Source organism: Solea senegalensis, linkage group LG14, assembly GCF_019176455.1.
Source record: "Solea senegalensis isolate Sse05_10M linkage group LG14, IFAPA_SoseM_1, whole genome shotgun sequence".
Classification (NCBI taxonomy): domain Eukaryota; kingdom Metazoa; phylum Chordata; class Actinopteri; order Pleuronectiformes; family Soleidae; genus Solea; species Solea senegalensis.
In genome coordinates this window covers 4,348,862-4,373,113 of record NC_058034.1, presented here as the reverse complement: position 1 = coordinate 4,373,113, position 24,252 = coordinate 4,348,862, and the positions used below count along the sequence as shown (strand labels likewise).

The following is a 24,252-nucleotide window of genomic DNA, read 5'->3' as shown; positions in this document are numbered from 1 at the left end:
TGGTAAACACTGATGAACGATGAACATTTTCACCTATTTGCTGACATTTTTTAAAATAATCGAAAGATGAATCGATTATGAAAACAAGTGTTGGTTGCAGCCCTAGTTCAATGTGACGACATTGGGTCATCAAAACTTGAAGTGGATTTTTCAGGGTCATGACTCTGTTGGAGAGAGAGAGAGAAAACACATGTGAACAAAAGTCAAAACAGGACACACCCAAACAACCATTGTTATTAGAATGAAAATTCTTACAGAGATCTCATAAATAGACACATGGATAATATATTAATAAACATGAATCAAACTCACCTGAAAGGAACATCCGGACTAAGGTGAAAAAAATGAAGGTCACACCACCATCTTTTGCTAAACACCACTGAGCACGGGAACTGAAAATGGCTGATTAGCCAATAATCACTGGTGCCATGTCCAGGTAATCAATAACAATACAGCTTTTACTGTAACCGGCCTGGGCGCCTGCATCATCAGCGTCTGCCTGTTGCTTTGTGTTACCTTGTAACCTGCTGGAACAGGTCAGGGCTCTTTCTCTTGCGGTCAACAAGCACCACCTTGTGGTAAAAGACACACATTACGCTGGAGGCTTGAGAATTTCTAAACATTAACGTTTTCTTTTCAGACTAAAGCAGTACAAAGTATGTACAAAATCACAAATTGACATTGAGTACAATGTGTTATTATGTTAATCTGCTTTGTACACACAGCATCTATTACAGGTTTGTCCACCCTGAAATAAAAATCCATAATCTCTGGCTCTTAATGAGGTATCTTACTTTGTTAAATTTTAGTTTTAATTTTTCAGAGGATTGAGGCTCCTAAAAATAGGCAAAACATATTATAAAATACTTCAGTGAACACATAACTTTGAAATAGAATTACTGTATGTTTACGCTATTACCAATGAATAATACATCTGTAGTTTGACTTCTGAAAGGAAAAAAAACACATATACACATGTACTGTACTGATAGTTGTTTTGGGGTAAAGCTCCAGCATGAAACTGCTGCAAGTGTTGCTTACCCCCTTGAGACTTACCCCAAAATCGTCAGGTGAGCCTGCAGAGCTTTCTGAAAGGACGACTCTACAGATGATCCTTATTCCAAAAGTTCTGCTTCAACTTTTGTTTATATCTCACGATTCCACTTGTGTTTCAGATTACTGGGGTTAAAACCTTCACTTAAAGCTCCCTTTCAACATGTGTTTCACCTCACAAATGTTTTAAAAGAACAGGGGATATTTCCTTGAACTAAAATTCACTGCAATTTCACTTTATTTGCATAGCTGCTTCCACCTTCCCTCTGTTAATTTGGATGTAAAACGTATCAGTGTGAGCAGATAACAAAACAAAACACTGAGAACTTATCCTTCTTTGGAAGAAAACCCTTCTATTCACTGTATTAAGTTCAGCTTTTTGCTGGGCTTTCACTCAGGAGCCCTCCCTTGTGTGTGTGAGTGACGGATGATACTTGACCTGATTTTTGGGCATTTTATCCAATAAAAAGTCAACATTTGAGTAAAAAGATGGAGTAAAGTACACAAACATGTAAAATTAGTTACCTTTATTCAGTTTGTGCAACTTGTACAGAAGATGTTATTCCAGGTATTTGGAAGGTACAACAATCTACACAATTCTGGCTAGGTCTTTTTCATTTATGCAAGTCTGAAATGTTAACATCCAATCACAGCACGACTCAGGTTAAATGAGCATATGGCTTTAAATAATCTACGCAGTGAAGGAACAGAGACAGTGGTCGGGCGATCACACAAATGTTTCCTTTTGTCACATCACCGGTAAGTGAAAAAGAATAAAAACATACCTACTATTGAGCATCAACTGCCATTTCAAACATCAGTAAAAATGATTATTTATGCTGCATCCAACAGAAGTATCAAAACTGGCATCTCCTGTACTTGGTCCTTAATTTTGTCTGTGGGTATGACATTGGCAAAAAGAGATTGTGACTTATACCTGAAAATTGAAATGTGTTTTTTGACTAAAACCTATTAATTTCTTATGGCAACAAAAAACAAACAAAAAAAAGTGTGAATTTAAGTCATTTTAGTATTTAACTTTAAATGTTGAATTTAAAAAGGAAATGCAAAGAAAACAAGAGGATTGGTGCTTGTTATGGCAAAGTTTAAAACTCTGCGATGGTTTATGTTGGTGCGAGGATTGATCAAACATGTGAATACAAACACTCTAGTTGCTGCTCTTAAAATGTAAGTAAGTAAAGTTTCATGATCAATGTTTCAGATCCTTGAAACAAAACTTGATCTGGCTTTCAAAAGTCTCCATTCCAAACTATGTTACAAAAGAAAAGATCAAACAATTTGTGAGGTCAGTGAACGAAGCATCAGCAGAAACGGAAAAATAACCACAAACTACGCATTCCTCGCATGACCATACTAATGATTTCACAACAAACACACATTTCTCTAGAACAAGTATTTAAACTCATGCGATATTTGACCCATGCCGGGCCTCAAGCAGGAAGTATTTCACACAATGTTCTCTGGTTGCACAATGAGAGAATATAGCTGAAAAAAAATAAAAATAAAGAGGATATCCTTCAGTTTCTTAAAACATCAACACCCAAGCACAAAAAGATACTTAAAGTTGCAGGGTGCACAGTATAATGTGCCTCACAACAGTTGAATCCTGGACTGCCATCTGCTTGTCCATCTACAAAAAGAGTGAAGTACAATGACATTAATTGTTGACAAAGAACAGTCATCTCTAATTAACACACGCAAGGAGCAAAATTTGGGGAAAGGGGAAAAAATCCCATAACATGTAAACTATCGTACATATTTAATTGGGAACTCTCAAATGGAAAACTGCTCCCTATAATATACGCACCTCTTTCAGCTTCTAGTTAGAATTCCTTTGCCTCACATTCTTGTCTTTGTGGTTGGTGGTAGAATTGCTCTTCCTGTAGAACAGAGAGCAAACAGATCAGTGACCGAAAGATGACAAATTCAGAGACAATCAAGGTGCTACACCGTTGACTGGTACTTACAGAGGAGCAGATCCTGAGTCGTCATCTATGAACAATCAGTGGAGAAAGACAAAAAGAAAAAAAAGAACGTGAGAAAAATAGGTTACATTTGTGAGAGTGGTGTGAGTAACACATGCGCCCTCCCCACAGATGATGGAAGCACATGTTATAACATAACATCCTCTGTAACATGAGGTCCAATGAGGTTATGATCAACTCCAATTAACATGAACCGAAGCATGCCCGCCTGTTTCTGGCAATGAATGACACGACAAAATCCTCACATTATTTTAAAGCACACAATCAATATTGTGTGTTGAATGACACTCGACACAGTATGGTGCGTGTGTTTTAGTAAATCTGCAGCAGCGTTTGAAAAATTGCCATTCACAAACTGTCCAGATTCAACCCTTAGCATCACAGAGGCTCATGCAATACAAGCAAAAGGACACCAAAGAACACTGCAGTGGCCACATTAAGATAAAAACAGTACAAGTCTTAAAAACTGGCGGAGATAAAACACACAACTCGGGCATGAATAGGGTCTGTGGTGACACCAGAGCAACAGCATGTATTCACAAGGTAAGGCAGAGAAGCCCATCTTTGTGGCCAAATGGTGAATGAGACAAATAGAAAATGGTAAACTGGTCTGGAGAAGAGGGCTGTCTCTCATTTATCATGCACAGATTACAAGATGCAGAAGGCATGCAGACAAAATAGTGAAACCTCTCACTTTCCAACCTTTTCAATTTCATGACAAACCATTCCACTAGTTTAGTTCAAGTGTCTCAAGTTGACTCTTTCATTGGCTCAAACATGTGAATTTTCAAAATAAAATAAAAAAAATGAGGCCACAAATAAAGTGGAAAGAAAAACAGCTGAATCTTGCTCGGTCTTTTTTTTGCCAGGCCAGTGAAAGAGTGAGCAAACATTTGAGCGGATTCCTCTTTGTGTCTCTGGTGAACAAGGAAGCAGCTCATTCAAGCTCCCATAGCGTATTCCACGCGGTAATCCCAGCTCAACCACTTCAGTCTGACATGCAGTTTTGTTCACTTACCAAAATGCAAAATCAGCAGCGAACAGAGAAGTAAAAATGTAAATAATAAAAAATAATAATGTCTATCACAAACTGTTTACACAGAGGCCAATGCTGATTCTTTTAAAATGTAAATTATGAGAAAACCAAAAAAACAAAACAATAACGATACATATTGAATGCATGCCACCACATTGCATACATCTTCACCTAAAAAGCTTAAATAATCTCCATCTTAATCCTTTCAGCTCACAGTTCAGCACACTACTTCTACAGTTTATGGGCCCCATTTAGCTGATCTAAAGCGCATTGAGTAGTGCCCAACTCAGATTGTTGTGTAACATTTAAGACGAAGCTCGTATCCACAGCATTACGTGTAAGACACTTCCGTACTTCGACTGGCAGCTGAGAATCAGGAGTGTGACAATTTAATCATGACGGAGAGACAGAAGTACTGTCGCGGTTTTCTGTGTGCTTTAATGTGTGTGCTAATGAACACATGGTCCTTAGCCGGTTGACCCTCTGCCCCCTCAACAACTCCATTACACTGCAAAGGATAAAGAAATGCACCGACATTCAAACTGCATTAACCTGATGAGAAGTGATGAAGCATGTCCCCGTTTGTGACACAAGCAGCGTGTATGCGGCGCATCTAATGTACTGCTTACATAACCGTTAAAGTACTGTGCCATTCACTTAAGACTTTTTTTAGTCAATGGCGTTCTGCTGCCTCAAGATGGCGATGTGCCAACATTGAGCCTGGTGACACGTAATTTTAAGACAAGCTCACCCACAGTGCACTGATGAGCACAAGTACATTTGCTACCTACACAACGTGGGCACTGGGCGTGAAAATTACACTTGCACTGCGGTTTGTAAAATTGGGCCCTATGTGTTTTATTCTCTTATCACTTACAGTAAGCTAATTTAAACTGCTTTAGAAACATTGCTTCAGACAATGGCAACTCGCTGTTCAAAACATAAGGGCAATGTTTTCCAAATACAACTACTTTTCACATGAAATAGCAAATTGGCCACTAGGTTTTAGAGTCAATTGAGGCCAGTGTTCAGCTCCAGGTGTTCAAACAGCATCACTGCTATAAAAATGTATATGAAACATTGTAAAAGGAATGTTACGTTTAGGGAAAAAAACTGTGGAATTGCCAATTTAAGTTACAAAATAATAAAACGTCCTCCTCATACTATTTTGTATGTGATTAAAGTCCAGTGTGTAAGAGTGTAGATTCTCACAAAGAGGACTCTTTCACTCACCCCTCTCTTTCCCAAGTGTATTATGGAATACAGTGGCCTTCACATCATTCATCATTACTTGTGTAAGCTTCCAGTTCAAAACACAAAAATGCACACAATGGCTGGTTTGTCCATTCTAGCTGCTGCAAATATATGGCAGCACAGCAAGGTTCTTACCTAAACTACACATAAAGGCATATGTTAAAGCCACAAGAGCTATTATTAGCCTAAAATACACTACTGTATACAATATTTTTGCCTTTTTCTTTTTTTAAATTTCACACACTGGATCTTTAACTAACAAATGCATTTCAAATTATGTTTAACATTATGTGCTGACGACCTAATGATTGTCTATGAAGTGGTGAATGAGAAGTTAGCTTATTATCACAGTACTAATGTCTGTCTGAACAGGACCTGACAGTTGATCTTATGTGTGCTGTTGTAGGTAACACCACGTACGTACCATCAGTGATCTCATCGGGCTTTCTCCTCTTTTCGTAGATGAAGATGATGGCCACCAAGATGATGACCTCAGCCACAATGCCAAGGAAGGGCCAGAGAGCAGCCAGGCGACTGCGGACACGCAGGTGGACCTTGTCGGTTTTTGTGCCAAGTTCATTGGTTCCAGAGCAGAAGTAGTCTCCAGCGTCTTTTTCGATTTTCAGGTCAATGATGGTCAGACTGGTCTTGTTGGGAGTGCTCTTAATCTCGTATTTGTCACCAGTGCCGTTGCTGATAGGCTGAGAGTTGTGTTGAAGGGACAGTTTTTCAGAATAAACAAAAAATACAACCATTCTGCATTATTTCCTGAGAATAATAAAAGTGATTGCAGGGTTTAGTTAAAAGGTTTATGATGAGAAAGATGCATACCATTTTGACATCATTTTCCTCTTTGAACCAAGACCAGTCAGTGGGCAGTGGATAGCCATGGCTGTCACAGACCAACACAACCACGTCATTCTCATTGCCATGCTCGGAGTGTTTGTGGGCAGAGACGTGGGGAAGGACTAGTGCATGGTGGGAAATATAAATCATAAACCAAAGTCAGAACTTTTGTGAATTAAATTAGCCATATTTAAACTTTTATCCATCATAGGCACTTTCACACAACAAAACAAAACCAGGTCGCACGAGTAAATGTGTAATTGATGTTTTCTTTTTTTAAATTCATATTCCTGTAACTCATAGGTCTAATTTACCATAAATCTATCACATCTATAGTTTCTTTAATTAAATATATAAATGACACCCAGTTTTCAACTCCCTTTGGCACATAATCAATTTATAGTCTGTGCACAGCACTATAGAAATAAAAGAACACTTAGTGTACAAACATGTAAAAAAGTGATTCAAACAGACAGGAACATTTAAATGACAAAACTTACTTTTCACTTCAATCATCTGCTTCACCTCTGGCTCAGTCTGGAACACACATTCATACTTCCCAGCAGAATGGTGGTTGATCTTGTCCAGACTATGTAAAGAGAACAATATAGAATTTGAGAACCACATGCGATAGGCGAATAAATCGGGTGTATTGATCTGTGCAGACCAACCAAGCTTGCAAATAAGCAGCTAGTGAATTGTAATGGATTCTCCTGAACACACTGTAATTTCCGTCTTTTATTCCACATTATAAAGTAAATAAATATCTTCAGAGCTCAATTAAAGCTCCAGACCTGTGGGTAGGGATGTATCGGTCCGATATCAGCCAAAAAATGAGTATCGGATTATATCGGACTGCCTCTAAAATCTCCGATATAAGCACTCCGATACAAGCAGTCCATTCCGCTCCAGCACTTCTATCCAGCAGCGCCCGTTGTGCATCTGCGGGGCTGGGCTCCGGGTTTACCTGCGAGACGCGTCACTCACCCTGTGTGGGTTGGTCTAAACCAAAGTAGTGAAAACAAGGGGGATGTTCTCTGAAGACACACCCGTTACCTGTGAAACACCTGTGCTCTGAAAACACCCCCATTAGCACTTGGTACTTTCCTCCTGATGAAATTTACCATAGACTGTATGAAATTAACATGGCAAAAAAATCTAATATTCTTATGTTGAAGGTTAAAATTTATGTAACCCATTGGTTAATAATAAATGGGCCGGTTTTCTTCATACCTACTGTTGCTGACTATTGTTCTCCGTTTAAGTAATATCACTTGATAAAGCCTATTCCACACTACAAAATAAGTAATTAAAGTATGTATGATTTGTGCCGATATCATATCGGATTGATATCTGTATCGGCCAATACTCAAGGCTGCAATACTGGTATCGCATCAGAAGTGAAAAAGTTGTATCAGGACATCCCTACCTGTGGGTGAAAATAAAGCTGCTTGTCCAAATGTTCAAACTTCCCCTTGCAATAACAATCACACTTTTGTTTGATGCTGCTGTCCCGTACAGTCCTGCCCCCTCTCTCTAATGAGGAATTAAGGTCAGGGCAAGTGAGCACAGTGCTAGGGGCGCTTATCCCTGCTGCCAACACTACTGGCAAAGCTGCATATCTACATGGTCCATCTCTCTACCAATCGAGAGCAGTGAATACCCGAATGGTGCCCCTAGCTATGCAGCTGATGGAGGCAGCAAGAGAGGAGAGAGAAAGGGGCAGGATGAGATAAGCGAAAAAGAAGGAAATCTGTTAAGGCAGAGGAAGAAATGAAAAGAAAGCATAGCTCTTTCAAGGCCGAGGAGAGGTAAACAGCTTATATAACAGTAATGCTCAGTCAATATTTAATTCAGAACATGGGTAATGGAAGAATTACAGCGCACAAGGTTTGCTATTTTCTTATGCCATTCGTTCAATCTGCTACTAATCAGAAAATATTATAAAAGACGTGCATAACCATCGAATGATGAGTGCCTTTATTGTACCACAGGGGCTGCAGGGCAGATACCCCCACATGACACACTTTGGTGGCTGTAGCTACTTACCTCAGAGAAGTAAATGGAGCAGAATCGGAGGACTCTGACTTTTCAATTGTTTTGCCATTGAGCACCCAGTAGGATCCTTTGATGGGAAGACTGGAGTCTGTCAGGTTGCAGCTTAGAACTGCAGAGGTCTGATTGGTGACCTCTGAAGGTTCAGTAATGATGTTCGGGGCTTTGGATAAACAGAAAAAGATCATTATTTTCCACCCTTTTCCAAAACTGAAAAAAGGCTTGTTGACATTTAACATTTTATAATGTTTAAACATGTATTTCAAGGCATCTCTTGAAAAGAACCCATCATTAATTTTTCCTTTCTCTCTTGACACTCAACCATTTCTTCACAGAAATCAATAATTTGATGGTCAGTGACACGAACAAGCTCTTTGAATTCTCACTTTAACTTTAGGCAAGGTTTAAAGAGATCTGTGAATTCACCTTGTTTAACTGTACCTCAATTATGTTTTCCATCACTGGGTTGTACATACTGGTTAGGACTCGACAAGTAAGCATTGTAGAGACAATTGTTGAGTCCTAAGTGGCCACAGGAATAAATCTGTTCTTAGAATAAAGGAACAAAGGGTGACAGGTTCTGTCCTGATGCACAGAGCTACAAACCAAGTGGAAAGACGTCCCAATATAGAAACATCTTTCCGACAAACATGGGAGTAGAGGGACATTTAGGAGATGTAATGAAAGCTAATACATCTACAAGAGGTCAAAGGAAAGAGACATTTTAAAAATAACATGCAGAGACCGAGACCAAAGGGGGGAAAGACAGGTTGTCGACCCTTTCGCTGCCAAGCACATGATAAAAGGTAACAATGGAATATTTAAGTTTTAAATAGTAGGTAATACTGGATAATAATACTGGAGCACAGGGCAGACAGATGCCAAATGGCTGAAAATGTGGCTTTAATAATTTGTACCAAAGGAACAGTAGAATACAAGACACAGGAATGGTCTGCAAGCATAAATAAAAGGGGCATTGTGGGTGGTAATTAAGGAAACGCATTAATTAGTACTAGCAAAATCATTTCCATTTATAATTCCTTATAAATGGTTACAATCATTTCATACGGGAACAATTGACATATTTCCAACCCTATGACCAGTATTACTGCAGCTAAACCTTTGAAACGTGGCAAAGAAGGCATCAGATTTAAGACATGTTCTGTGTCTGGGAATACAGGATTTGCAGGGCGGCTCTACCACACCGTAGGACCAGGTTCAAACTCTACTACGGGACAAATTAAGACCTTCAGGAGAGAAAAGGGAGCGTATACTGGACGAAGCAGGATAGAGGGGTTTTTGGAGGGAAAGGCATGGGAGCCAAGTGTAATGGGGGCGGATTGTCCAGTTTACTAATTTGGAGTGAATAGCCAAGCTACTTTGACTGGCATCTCTGCCACTCACTTTCAATCACAATAATGTTTGCCTGTGAGCGGATCCACTTGATTTTTGGCGTCTTCTTCAGTTCATTGCGGTCAGGATCGTTGGAAGCACGGCACTCATACATGCCCGAGTCCTCGAGGGTGAGGCTAGTGAGGTGAATGGTGCTGGCTGCGTGTTCGACATACGTGGCATTTAGCTGCACACGGTCATCCCGTGCTCCATCAAAGAGCTGGGTGAAGTTCTCGTTGGGCTCCTCACCCTCTATAAACCACCACTGTACCTCAGGGATGGGGTTTCCGATCACTTCGCAGTGCAGTTCTGCACTGTCATTGATCAGCTTCATCCGAGACAGGGGAGACTTTATAAACCCAGCTGAGCACCGTTAACAATCGGTACAGCGGGCAGAGAATTTGAGAGTTGTTAAATTTAATGGATTTAAAGCAAGCCAGTGAGTTTGTTGGTGATAACAGGCAGCAATGGTAGAAAGATAAAGCAAAAAGGACAAAGAAAAAAAGAGAGACAACGTTAATAAAACACAACATTAAATGAAAAATGAAAGTAAGCACAGAGAAAAGCTTCAGATCAGAGCAACAGTTTTACCCAGTTACTATGGGAAATATTTTACCACTGCTGCTGCTGCTGCTCTGGCCCATTCAGAAAAAATAATATGCAACATAAAATGTTATTAGGGATGACCCAGATTTGGTTCCAATTTAATGGCCACATCTCATACATCTACCAATGGACAGCAGCCTGATGGTTACAAGGTTTTAGGGCTGGAACTAATGATTATTTTCAGGATCGATTAATCGGTCGACTATTTTCTTGATTCATCAATTAGTTGTTTGGGCCATGACATGTGGAAAAATGTTGATTAGTCTTTTCCAAACTTCAAATGATGTTGTTCTTAAATTATTTTGCAACACAAACTAAAATAATTCAGTTTGAATGATTTCTTTGTTATGGAGCAAAGAAACCAGAAAATAATTAGTAATTAATTAATTAATTAATTAAGAAGGTGAAAAGTGTGCATGCTTGTTTTCATCATTATAAAAAAAATCAAATTGATGAAACACTTCAAAAAAGAAGTAATTGATTAATATTCAATTCATCAACCATGTTGCATTTTTAGTGGTTTGATGCATCTTGGAGGCTGGAGTTTGTGTTGAATCTTATTTAAACATTGTAAAGTTTGTGATATTCAACCCCACAGGCTTAAGAACTAGATAAATGTTGTGGATTATGTTTTGAGACATCCCTGAAAACAGAATAAAACAGGACATAAAACGCAGGTGATTGAAATGAAAAAAGGAAGAAAAAAAATCACAGGAAATTAAATCAACAGTGAATGGACTGTAGGATTTGCACTAAGAAATTTGGGCCGATAGAATTGGTTAGTGTGTTAAAGCAAATGGTCACATCACGAGCACAAGTTTCTCAAGATATCCCATCAAAGATGAAATCAAGGCACATGACATCAACGTACGTAGAAGTCACAAAGTCCAGTCTGAACTTATCAGTATTAAACGTGTTTACATGAAAAAAAAAATGTTTAGCACATGCATAAATGAACGTAGACATTAAATTTAGCTATGAAACTTAAATGTTTGCTTTTAATGGGTAATGTAAATAACTTTTTTCCCCCAATGCTACTGAAAGTTCTCCACGTGCTAGTAATTTTAATTAGGCAGTCAAATCCAGAGAGTGTGGACAAGTAGCTGTGTCACACACATTCTTACGGCTATGCATTTGTTGTTTTTCCAGTATTGGGACTTTACTTAACTGTACGCACAGCAGGCAGAATCGATTTTGTCTGGCTATTCAGCGGGGGTTAAGGTGGGGCGTAATCCACTCGGGTGGATCCAGGGAAGAATAACACTCTCACCTCACTGGTCAAACAAACCCTTTCTTATCTTAAAATCACGTCACCAAATGAATCCCCCTACTTTCTACAAATTGTATTGTTTATAAAAGATAAAGTTCAATCACAATTGCCAGCATATACACACATACAAGTCCACAAATATAAGGTCATGTTTCTGTTAAGAAAAGCTTCCCCCTGATTACCTACAGACGGTCTCTTTCATAGCACATACCGTTTGAAAGATCAAATTTAAATATAGACTAGGCCACATTCCTTCCTGTGATTTGATGTAAACCAGGTGACTCTTGTTAGTGCAAGAATTCCCTCTGTAACATGAGAATAACCCACATGTTTTCAGACAAAATGCCACGGACACTGTTCCACACTTATTTACAGCAAATAAAGGGCTTAAACAGTACACATAAAAGGCCTAGACATGAGTAACTTTACCCTATTGTAAAATATTGACTTTGTATATGCAATTTTGAGATAGAATAAGATCAGTTCATAACAAAGAGTGGCAAAAAGGGCCAAGCTGTGGATGTACATGGTTTATCTTCTTCATATGAAGTTTGTTTGCATTTGTTTTACTCAACTAGCTGGTTGAAAATTAACCTCTCCTGTTAGAATGTAATCAGTCCTTTGACAAAAGAAAGGGTGTACACACCATGCAAACCTTACATCACTTTCAATACTGATGGAACCAAGTATGTAGAAATGTGCACAGTGGACAGGAAAGGCTTGTACAATGCAATATCCTTTTCTATAGAAGATGGATGCCATAATCCCAACACGATCAAATACAGTACATGAAACACTGAGATTAACTCATTGTCTTTTCATTACAGCCCTGTTTTAGTCAGTAAAGGTCAATGTTTGGAAAAACAATATTTTTTCAAGTAGGGCCAATTAATTTGTGCAACATGTACCATCTGCCATCTTATGATGTTGCTTAAATAGTACATAGTGCAAGTAATTTGAATATGACCATGTTAGATGTCTGCTGTTGTACTGCAAACTAATAATTGTACTAAACGTGAAGAAAGTGAGAGTGAGTCACCTAGGAAATTGAAGTGGAATCATTTTGCAAAAAATCCCTATGACTAAACATGACATGGTGCTAATTCAAGTAGCTAAGTGTTTAAAACAACTTTGAGACCCAAGATCAACACCATCTGGCTGTAAATTGTTCAGTCAAATTACTCTTCATTGAATTGTGGTGCACAACCGGTCCGTTTCACATTTTGCAAAAAAAAAAACAAACATAGCAGAATATTTATTTCTCCCCCTGACAGAAACCACTTATTATAAGAATGTCTAATCTGGAATGTAAAAGAATGACACTTGCTGCATTACAGGTTAAGCAGGTCAAGTCTCAAAATAGAGCTCACAGACAAAAAAAGAGTCTGTATTCTATATTCCATACTACTACCCAAACTGGGATAAAGATCAAGAAATGAACATAGGTATAAAAAATGGCTTTTCCCATTTCCCCCCACACTAAGCCTAGCCTACTTGTCTGCCTCGCAACCTACTTTCTAAAGTTAAACTAGAGAAGCTGAATTATTCAACTACTCTGCCCCTGGGACGTTTTTTAAAAAGCAGGAAAGATTTGATTAGCACAAAATACGTGTATAACTTGTACATAATGCAAATATGTACATACATTTTAGCTATCCTACAAGTAAAGTAAACAATAAAGCAAAGTGTTGTACTTTAGAATGAACACTGAAAAGAAATGGTAAAATGTTTAATGATAAGATAAGTCACAGTTAAGTCCCCACATTTTTGGTGCTGAAACCCCGGAGCAGGGACAGAAGATTACTATAGAAAATAGCCCATAGCTGTGATTAACAAATCGATAACGGACTGTACGAAATGCTGCAGCATTAACAGAGGCTAAAAGTGTGGAGATATACAAGTGGACAATTGAGGAGTAAACTTGCAGAGATAATGTGAGTCATGGTCGCCTGCAAGAGCTACTGTCCATGTTGAAAGTAAGAGAAATTAATCTCTAGGAATTGGAACGCAAGTAACAGCTACTGCAAAGCTGACACATACGCCTGGTGACAAACAGAAAATCAATTACTGATCACTGGAGCCTAGTACACAGCACTGATTCTTTGGGGGATCAAGTCTGTCAATGGTGACCCAAGTTGACAAACTATCAGGAAGTAGGATTAGTGGTAAGTAACCCTCCCCAAAGAAAATTCACAAATGCTGAATGTGCTGCGGCCTTCTCTACATGTGAACTTTGAGTTACACCCTGCTTCTGCTTAATATTTTGTGGTAAATACATGCATGCACATACTAATATTGTGCATGGGCTTATTGGTGCCTGCTTTTTGTGTGCTACTGCCTACCGGATCTTTACACTGTAAATTTACACTGTAGTTCCTTGCTCTATTTGTGTTGTCATTTAAACTGTATTATTGCTGCTAACATGGTATATTGTATTTCTGTTTAAATTGCAACTTCAGTCTTACAACTGGTGTAAATCTATTTCATCGTGGATGGGTGGACTTTAATTACTCATAGCCACGTTCTTATAACAATAGGTTTGATTCCATGGATACGAGCACAATAATACTGCAAAAAACATGATACAGTTGATATATTGAAAAATTGTCAAATCTTGGAATTTTAACGTTAAACAAACAAAATGTTGCCCACATTAAAGCAAATGATACACCAGGTAATAATTTAATCGCAGCAGGACGCCAACTACAGTAAGGCGTGCGTGAAATCCAACGTTACAAGACGAAGACGGTGTTCTTATGAGCGATACTATTGTGAAAGATGTACCAAAAGGACTAAAAATACAGCAACCCTTGAGATGTTGTTTTTCTACAAAAACAAGACGATTCTACGCTCGCTAGAGGCAGGAACCCTCTGTCGTGTTACGCAACAGCAACTTTGACATGAACGTTACGAATTTTTTTTTAAAACACCATGTATCCCAAAACACCATCGGTCGATGATTGGTGAACTTTAAATGTGCCTGGTGTAAAACACAGACATGAAGCGGATTCCGAGACCTAACATTCCACGGTTATGCGGCCACGGAAGGGCCACAACAGCTATGGCAAATTAGCAAAAATATTTAGCTAGCATGACCGCTAACGCCTGACACACAGCTACAGTCAATTCGGCGGTTTATTACCGACATTATATATATTGATAGATCATAATAAATGACAGTAAAAACACAACTGTCACAAGGCTACAAGAGTCTGAATGAACATGAACAATGATAGTCAGGGTAAAGTCTAACATCTCCGACCAAACATGGCTGACATCTTACCTGTGGATGCATTCACTCGCCAACAGCTCAGCAGAAGGGCACTGAGCGCCCACAGTAACTTCATGGTTAATAATTTACGACACACTAAATGGTCAAATAAATACAATGCCAAAAACTAGCAGACCGAGTCTTCTCCCTCCTAATCTCGTTCGTTCAGCGAACTTCCACTGGTGGATGCTGGGATAAATGTCCGACGGAAGAGCTGATGGACTTGCTTGTCCTCTACGAGCAGCTCACGCACACGCCCTGATCAGCACGTACACATGACGTATAACGCAGGGGCGTGGTGACATCAAACGTTGGTCTTCTTGAACAAACCTGTTTAGCTCATTTAATGGTTTTTAGTATTATGTAAGACAACGCGTTTAAAGATGAAACATTTGGAAAGTTTAATACGTTTTCACGATAGAGAAAGAAGCCATTTTGACAGGTCACAGAAGTAACATGAACTTAACAGAGCCATCGTTAATGGAAATAATTAGTAACACATTGTGCTTTTCCTGCTGAAACACGTCAAAATGGCTGCTGTGTAAAAGGCTAATTTCTACCCCCTCTCGTGACAGAAGACCTAACAAACATAATAGTTTCAATGTTATACGGAAAAATATAACTTATAATTGTTTTCTCTTTAAGTAACTCATTTTAGTTACACTAAATGGTTACTTTTATTTTATATTTGTTTTTACTAATTCATGTTTATCTTATTTTATTAAAGATATTCTGATTCTGAATAGCAAATTCAGGATTAGTTTTGCTAGACTACACTATAAATTAATAAAATTATTAAATTAACATTTGTTAGTAGCTACAGTATGAAAACATAAATAAGATGTTCTGATCTGATGGACCAACCAAGATCAGAATATTCCATAACCATATCAGATTATGGTTTAATCTAAATACGGCTTTATTCGAGTTCAGGTGAGAGACAAATGTCTTAAATTGGACATATTAGCATATTCCTGCTGTCCATATAAACACAGTGCAAAGAACAAACACTGCAAGTTTTGCAAGAAATGTGTGGGTTGAACTTCAGGATCAACCTTTTTGGTTTTCAATAACCATCTTATGTCATAAGTGCTAAATGCTCACAGAAGTATAGGTTTTGACACCATTTCTTCTTGAATTAATTTGCTGGGTTAGCATGGGATATTACACTAAACACACACATTGCTGCATGTCAGGATGCCAAATAACCACAGGGACAACTGGAGGTGGAAAAAGTGACAATGGAAAAAGTAAAATTAAGGGATGACAAGTCAAACACTAGAATAAACCAGTGTCATGAATTGTGTGTGGAACCTTTGTAAATTCATTAGAATATTCACCAATAAGTCAAACAAGTATGATGTTGCTGTATGTTGTATGATAGAAAAGACCAAAACTATAACTGTCATGCTGATACAAGAGGTTTCTGAATAAATTATTCTAGTACATTCCATGTTTTCACTTTTACAGGACATTTTGCAATGATACAAAAAACTACATTTCTTTAAAAAAAAAATCAAAGTGAATGACTTAAGAAAATCTACAACTCTTCATGTTCAGTTTTAAAGAAATAAACTAGAAGCTTTAGATACAGATATGCTTTGCCGTGTTTCACAAAAGCTTGTTTTCAAGGTACATTGATAAAAAGGGCACAAATGTATGTACTTCAACGATGAACTGTGAATGTGAGGCAGCGTTTTAACATTGTAAATCAAACTCATTAGCACAAGTGGATCCATTTGTCTTTCAGCCGGACCAAGGACATCAGTCTACATTGATTCCCTCAGAAAAAAGGCCTTTGAACCTAAATCCCAAAGGAGAGTAGATGTACTGTACAATGTGGAGGAAACACACCCATACAGCTCACAATGCAAGGAAGCTGAAAATATTGACTTAGTTACCAAATTTGCAGGCAAGTACAACATTAAAGGGTTGAGTGTAGTCTGTTTCCTATCGGCATGCCTTTGAAAATACCAGACAATCTGTATTGAGATCATGTTCAGCAGTGTTTAATAATGGGGTTATTGTTCCCAGTTTAGTTGTTCTTAGAGCCTGCAAGATGTCATTAAAGAAAAAATTAATTATTCTGGGAGACACAGATCAGCAAAGCACATAACTCAGCCCAATACATTACTTTCAGGCTGTTATTTAATACCTAACCAAACATGTAACAATTTTTGGTCAATTTCCAAAAAAGAAAAATATTGGTCTTGAACCAAGAGTGTAATTTCACCATGGTATACCTCCAAATCTATTTTACAACTACAGTTGCTAATGTTAAGACTTATCAAATAATTATCATATAGTGTATACACACACACACTGAGAATACATCCATGAATTTTGAGTGGTAGCACCCAAACATCTTTATTTCCATATCAGTTTCTTATGTATATATGATCATACTGCAAACCAATCATTTCTCAACAGGTAACTTTACAAAATACTTCCTTGAAGTTAAAAAGCACAAGCGCACGAAAATGTCTCTTGAGTGTATAATGTCAAAAGGGGATCAACATTTTGGGTTTGCAGATAAAAACAAACTTTGTCAAGATCATCCACATCACTACCCAAACGGCACAAAATAACTGCAATTGGACACATCATGAGCATCAAGAGCAAACAATGGTACTTGTGTGGTGTCAGAAAACCATAAAATGTTATTTATTTATTTTGGATTATAAAATACTATATTTCTTTTTGAGAAATAAAAGGAATCAAATTTGAGATGTTCCAAACCTTAATTGCACTCGTAAATAGTGTACTTTTATCAGAGATATCGCTGTCAAAAATGGGTCATTTGTAATTATAGTCTGGCAATAAAAAAAAGAAAAGTCAGCAACTCTCTTGTTGTCCCATGTCCTCTACCTTCACTGGATTCCTTTGCACTCTGTTCCCTGTATGAGGTGATTCAGGCCTATCAAGCCTCTCATAGTATCCTTGCTTCTCCACATCCTCCCTGAGAGAAGTTGCACTCCAGGGCTTCTGGCCTTCCTCTGTTCAGACTCCTGTAGAGAGAGGGAGGCCCAGGACTGACTTAATATCACTTACCCCTGAGTCAGGCTTGAGTGCTCCTGGTGAGATGCACTCAGGTCTCTACCCTATGACAGGGAGAAACTGGAGGTCACCTCTCTGAAGTAAAGCAGCCTAGGAGCTATTAACAGCTCATAGGGTTATGAGGAGAACTGTTTCTCTAGGAGTTATCAGTGGAGTTCTCATTGCTGGTCGAACTTGAAGACTGAGGGGTAGAAGAGGATGAAGATGAGGAAGAGGAGGAGGTAAAGTTCATCCCTGATAGTTGTGGAGGGTTTGTTGCTGTGTTCTGTCCAGTCAAGCTTTTTCTGCACACAGGGCAAGTGTCATGCTGGAAGAAAGAGGGACAAAAAACATGAGGGGGTTGTCTTACTGCTCCTCTACACCATCTATAACACCATACTTCCAGATTAGTGAACTAGTGAATGTGTGACTGAAAAGGGAATTCATTTGGTGATGGCTGAATGACTAATACCTGCTCCAGCCAGGGAACTATGCAATCATTGTGAAACATGTGATTGCATGGGAGCTGCCGCACATTTTCTCCAACACAGTAATCGTCTTTACACACAGGACATTCCAGCCCCGAAGCTGAAAAGAGAGTAAAATAATGACATTATGGACTGTAATCTGATCATTAAGTTATTACCGCCATCGTAGACCACAAAATTCAAAATTAAATAATGAGACTACATTTAGTTTGTTAAAACTTATGCTCAATGTATAAATCTGAGTGAAATGAACGTTTTAATGGCGGTCAATAGTGGCAACATGTCCTTGTACTATCATATAAATCTATGGTGAGAGCCCTCCGACTGCCAGCCATTATGTGGCCATGACAAAGATCATTATTACAAAAAAGGCAACTCAGAAATAAAAAAAACTCCAAAATCAGGATAGCATTTAACTTACCAACGTGTTCATCTGTAACTTGTACTGTAGGAAGACTTTTAATTTTATCTCTATCAGCAGGTGGAGGTCCTGTGTTCTCAAACTGGTTTAATAACTGCAGACAGGACAAAATAAAACACATGTTACAAACCCATTTCAAGTCTAAAGAGTTTATAAACTGAATTTGAGAATTTAAGAATACCTGTGTTATAATTGCATCAAGCCCATTGGCACCCCAGGCATAATCCATGGGATTTGAATGAAGAACTCCCCTTAAAAAAGAAACAATAATTAAACAGCTGGACATAAAGTGCATATTCTTGAGTAGCTTCTAGTTTACTAGAGCTCTATTCTATTGACTCACCAAGGTCCAACACCAATATTTGGCATTGCAGTAGGTGCAATTATTCCATTCACTAGCTGCTGAATGATTCTACAAAACAGAACATACAGGTGTGTTACAAATATGCGGTGGTCTCGACGTCAAGATTATTTAGCAATAAAATGGCACACTGAGGCAATACACCACAAAACAACATAAATGAGACTTCAGTCCCACAAGTAACCAAGTACATTTCTCACCCCTCTAAAGTGGGTACTCCCTCATGCCTCCCAGCTTGCCGTCTTGAACCATGACGACTTCTTGGTTGCCTAGCACCATATCTTTGCCTTGATGCCGCTTCCCTTTCCCTCCTGTTTTCAGTTTCCCGGTTGTCCTCTGTTCCCAGTCCAGCCCCAAAGTCGAAACTATCATCAAAGACACCCAAAGCAAATTGACCATATCCTGAGGGGAACGTGAACAAGTGCTGGTCTGCGCTCTGAAGAACAAAAAAAGAGATACAATAGACTCAATCTGGGTGTTGTAATCTCGAAGAAAACAAAACAAAAAATAAATCAGCTTTACCACAGAACATCCTCAAGTTAAAGGCAACCACTTAATGGTAATACAACCAACTAAATTCACCCAGGTCACATTTAAAGCCAATAAAAATACCATACAATTGTTGTTGATGTTAAATTATTAAATGGGGTGTTTTTTTCAGCAAATAACTGCACAGCATAAACACAATAACATATTGTATATGTCGTCCTGACAGGAGATTAAAAAAGCAGAAGTGGAAACTCTAAAAAGACGTTCATCAGTAAGATGTTAAGAAATGCTGATTTTATTATGCAACAGTGGACTGGAATCCCAGAGAGATGTTACGTGACACACAGAGTCTGAGAAAAGAATGAGTTAGAAACCTCAAATGTTTGCTGCTGGTTCTGGGGCCCACTGGAGATTGTAGACCTGGAGCCATTGTCAGCACTAAACAGGGGACAGATTGACAGGTCATGTATTGATGTATTACTTTTAAAAGAAATTGTTTTTCCACCATGTGTCAGTTTCCATCGTTCCTATTTTCTTGTATGATGTCATGTTTTGCTGTGTCCCGTTTCTTCCGCAAAAGTTTATCCCTTCAGTTTTTGACTTCACATGTAGTGGCTGGTTTCACAGTCCAACATGAAAAAAAACAGGTAAGGGGTAGTAATGCAAAGTCAGTCTAAAATTAAAGCACCTGCTATTATTGTTGAGCCAACAATTACTTTGATTTTATTTAGCCTCTCCCAATGTCAAGCAGGGACTCTATAATATACAGCTTGACAAAAGTATTAGTTAGTGAAACAACAAAACTCCTAAAACCTTCACATGATCTAAACTACTTATGTGAGATAAAAACTAAATGTAAATTATTTTAATTGCTATTAATCATGCAGTAGTTATTGTAGTAATCAATAATTACACTGCATGTAGGCAAACATGTTGACAGGAAGCAAAGAAAGCAATATCATGACTGAACGCATGTCTGTGATGACAGCCCTTATAGTTGAAGCAAAGCTGATTTTTACTCTCTTGTGCTTCGGTCCTAAATGTGATTAGTGTAGCATAACTGTTAGGAGTGATGGCCAAACATTGGGATTATTTGTAACAGTCAAAATATACACATTAAATCAAGTTTAAAAAAAACAACAAGTTTTATAAAAGACTTTATGAGACAATACATTTGTACACAAATGAATGGGAAAGGTTAATTCAGCATCTTAGATGGTGACAACTGAAAGCAGCATCACTAAACGTTTTTGAACAGCTGAAAGTGAAGAACTAGAGGATGTGAGGGAACTTTGTGGTTATACAGTAGGCCACAAAAGCTAGCCTGGTGAAAATCCTTGTATTGTCTTATAAAATAATAATCAACAGACATACCTTCTTTCTTCAAGCAGCTCCTCAATAAACCCTGAATCACATCTTGGACATGTATAGTCCTGTAAACAAAGAAAAACATAAACAAAAAGATGATAAGCTGGACTGTGACAGAAAGAAGATTGAAGATGCTTATCTAAGGAATACACCCGTCTCTGCCATTTCATTTATCTTTGTAAGACACAGGGCTACCCTGAGCTGTCAGAATAGCCGAGTCCTCCTGACATGATTTGCATTATTTCCATAGTTTAGCTCTCAAATCAGGAACTCCTCATTCCTTATAAACTGGAGTATTATCATCCCATTTTGACACTTTATTTTCTTGAACATGTCCACTCTGGACAAGAGAGCCCAGGAGAGGATGCACTGCCAGCAAAGACCTTGCCTTCTCTTAAGTCAAACACTGTTAAAGGAAGTGTTCAACATGTTATGACAACCAGCGTCACTATCTGAAATGGGAAGCTGTAGCACTGAGTGCAGCTAAGACAAACAATTGCAGCTCAGAGAATCCATCTCTATTTGATCCTTTCATCAAAGACAGATGATAACCAAAATAAAATCCACCAAAGGAATCACACCACACATCAATGGCCCAATAATGAACAGCTTCTTAGGCTATGAGGCGCCTCTCAGTCAACCGAACAGTGATGATGTGATTTTATTATAAAAAGAACAAAGTATCATAATTTGTGTAAATATGCAAAAAATTATACATATTTACACAGACTCAATGCACCCAATATCCTCTAATCACTAATTAAATAATAGACAACAATAAATAGACAAAGGCTTGCTCTTCTATACAAACCATGAGATATCCCAAAACATTAACATTAAAGAAAAAAACCCAGAATAAATATTTCTCTAAATTACAGTCTAGAGCTGAAACAATTACTCGATTAATCTATTATTAATCAATTACTAAATGAATTGACAACTATTTTGATAATCGATTAATTGGTTTGAAGCTATTATCATGAAAACAAGATTGTTTCAGCTTCTTAAATGTGAATATTTTCTTCATTCCTTTGCTCCATATAACAAAGAAATCTTTGTTTTGGCTTGTGGGCAAAACAAGACAATCAAGAACATCATCATTTCCAGATTTGACAAACATTGATCAACATTTTTTAACGTTTCTTGATATGTTATTGACCAGCCAATTACTCGATTAACTCTCTGGCTTCATAACTTGACAAAAAACACTAACCAGTTGCCCGTTTTAATGATGACCTCATCATACATATCTTTACATGATATTAAGTATCTACTTTCATCACATTGTGTTGCTCTATTGCTCCAACATTACGCAATGTCATGTCAGAAGCATTTTTATGAATCCATTGACAATATACACAGTAACTAACACACTGGCTTCCCCGAACAATTGAGACAGCAGTTGCACACAGTTGTGTGGGGTAAATGCGATCACCAGTCACTACTAGCACTCTACACAATCCCATAGCTGATGTTTCTCATTCCGAGGGACACATACACTTATGTGACAGATCATTCTAGTCTGTGACAGAGGGGGGCCACTTACTGAACGGCAAAACAAGAAAAAGACGTAGTGGCTTTGTTGCCACCGGGACATTCTTTTCGCACAAGGGATAAACATTCAGACGTATAAAAGAGACAAATATAAACGCGTTTGGTTAGTAAATAAAAATATGAATTCACGCGCTACTGGCGTTGGAAGTGAATATTGCAGACAGGGTTATTCTTAGCATGTTAGCTTAATTCACTAGCAGCATACATTAACAAAACATCCCAGTAATACAACAAAATGTGCCAGAAAAAGAGCCCTGTATTGTACGCAACAGATAAGCAGAGCTTGTTTACATTCTGGTCCGTCCAATAATAAGATACCAGGTTAGTTAACGCTGAAAAGCGTTAGCATGTCAAAAGGTAGTTGTACAAGCCTGCTAAAGCTGTTAGCATGCTAACAGTTGACGCCGCCGCCACAACGATTTCTATGATAAAAACAACACAACTACAGTGTCTTTCGTTTGTCAAAATGTCTCTGCGTTTACTTTCTAACTGTGTTACTCACGGGGAGCCGAGGACTGATCTCTGCTGAGCATCTGTGACAGAAGAAGCGACTGGGCCATGGAGGAGCTTCCGCCATCTTTAGCCACTAAACAGGGAGAGAGGGGAAGAAGTACGGAGCACCAAATAGGACAAATCTACTAGAAAATACGATAGCCGTTCATGCCTGCATTGTTCCATACGATAATATTTAATGTACTGTATGAATAAATCAACGAAAGCCCACTTTAAATAATAATAATAAAAAAAAAAATAATAATAATGAGTGAACGATCTACGGCTATTAATTAAAATGAATTAAATGCTACATTATTACATTATCAATTAACTGTTATCTTTATTGTACAAATTAGATGGTTTGTTAACCGATCTTATATTGAGTTGTCATTTTATAGTGGTATGTCCATTTAAATGTAAATACTCAAAGCAAAGAAAATATGGTGCTAGATTCCTTGGATGTGTCAAAATACACATAATACACAATAAAGCTATATCTGTGACTGATTGTGAAATTTGCTTTCACTTAATTTAAAGTTTATTTCAAAACCAAATATGAATATCCCACTGGAAGGAATAGGTATGAAAAAACGGACTACAATTTTCATCTGGCAGCCTCTAACACTGATATGTCTTATAAAATACTGCCACATGGTGGTGCTTTTGTGTATCAAGCGTGTGAGGAGTGTCACTGAATTTTACTTTGTAGTGGCTGAGGATATAATCTACTCTTGATATGTTTCCAGTGGAATTTGTGAGATATTTAGTCAGTTTGTTATGGCAATACTGGGTGAAGGTGTTCTTAATTCATATTCCATGTACATGCAAAATATCCAGAGATGTGAAGAGGCCAAGAGGTTATAAATGATTACCCCAACCAATTTATATCAAGTACCATCATACTGTGTCTCGCCTGCACTGAAGACATGTCTGGTCCCCAATGGTCAGTTCCCCCAGCTGCTCATATGTAAACCAGAGATTTGTTTTTGCAATCTGGTATCGCACAAGATTTATTTTGACTCATTACTTTTCCATTGGATTCCTGTCAACCACCTCTTTAGCCCAAAAGACATTCAGCAAAGTCATGGAGCATCTGTTTTAGAGCATCACATCTCGTCGGGAGGTGGATTTGTATTTTGACCTTGATTGTTGGACAGCAGTTGTTGGAACCATGTAATCATGCATCAAATCTGACACATAAAACTGTAAATAAGTAGCCTCTCACATGGGAACTATGTTGTGAACACACAG

The 24,252-nt window shown here is 38.1% G+C and overlaps 2 protein-coding genes across 3 annotated transcripts; both read right to left on the bottom strand.

The window, feature by feature from the left end:
• Window positions 1-1,565: 1,565 nt before the first annotated feature.
• On the bottom strand, window positions 1,566-15,042 carry bsg (basigin). 2 transcript variants are annotated; one of them, XM_044043839.1, is made up of 9 exons: window positions 14,802-15,042; window positions 9,655-10,005; window positions 8,245-8,413; window positions 6,696-6,784; window positions 6,181-6,317; window positions 5,774-6,050; window positions 3,042-3,066; window positions 2,882-2,954; window positions 1,566-2,704 (listed from the first exon to the last, which is right to left on the bottom strand). In XM_044043839.1, the coding sequence occupies exons 1-8, from the start codon at window positions 14,863-14,865 to the stop codon at window positions 2,894-2,896; spliced, it is 1,173 nt and encodes a 390-aa protein (XP_043899774.1). In that variant the 5' UTR covers window positions 14,866-15,042; the 3' UTR covers window positions 1,566-2,704; window positions 2,882-2,893. The 2 variants fall into 2 exon arrangements, with proteins under 2 accessions (XP_043899774.1, XP_043899773.1); XM_044043838.1 differs by lacking the exon at window positions 9,655-10,005 and having other exon boundaries at window positions 14,802-15,041.
• Window positions 15,043-17,126: 2,084 nt separating this feature from the next.
• rnf126 (ring finger protein 126) lies at window positions 17,127-23,118 on the bottom strand. Its single transcript, XM_044044867.1, has 9 exons — window positions 23,009-23,118; window positions 20,959-21,017; window positions 19,959-20,022; window positions 19,296-19,531; window positions 19,078-19,146; window positions 18,916-18,985; window positions 18,735-18,828; window positions 18,298-18,413; window positions 17,127-18,153 (listed from the first exon to the last, which is right to left on the bottom strand). The coding sequence occupies exons 1-9, from the start codon at window positions 23,081-23,083 to the stop codon at window positions 17,983-17,985; spliced, it is 954 nt and encodes a 317-aa protein (XP_043900802.1). The 5' UTR covers window positions 23,084-23,118; the 3' UTR covers window positions 17,127-17,982.
• Window positions 23,119-24,252: the final 1,134 nt, after the last annotated feature.

Bases quoted from the DNA above. Each gene is read 5' to 3' on its own strand.
- bsg (XM_044043839.1), bottom strand. From the start codon at position 14,865: ATGAAGTTACTGTGGGCGCTCAGTGCCCTTCTGCTGAGCTGTTGGCGA. The intron at 6,785-8,244 runs GTAAGTAGCTAC...CTCTTTACATAG, and splicing joins GCTCCATTTACTTCTCTGAG to TCTGGACAAGATCAACCACC. The intron at 3,067-5,773 runs GTACGTACGTGG...GATTGTTCATAG, and splicing joins GCCCGATGAGATCACTGATG to ATGACGACTCAGGATCTGCT.
- rnf126 (XM_044044867.1), bottom strand. From the start codon at position 23,083: ATGGCGGAAGCTCCTCCATGGCCCAGTCGCTTCTTCTGTCACAGATGC. The intron at 20,023-20,958 runs GTATGTCTGTTG...TCCCCTGTTTAG, and splicing joins GAGCTGCTTGAAGAAAGAAG to TGCTGACAATGGCTCCAGGT. The intron at 19,147-19,295 runs GTGAGAAATGTA...TCTGTTTTGTAG, and splicing joins GGAGTACCCACTTTAGAGGG to AATCATTCAGCAGCTAGTGA.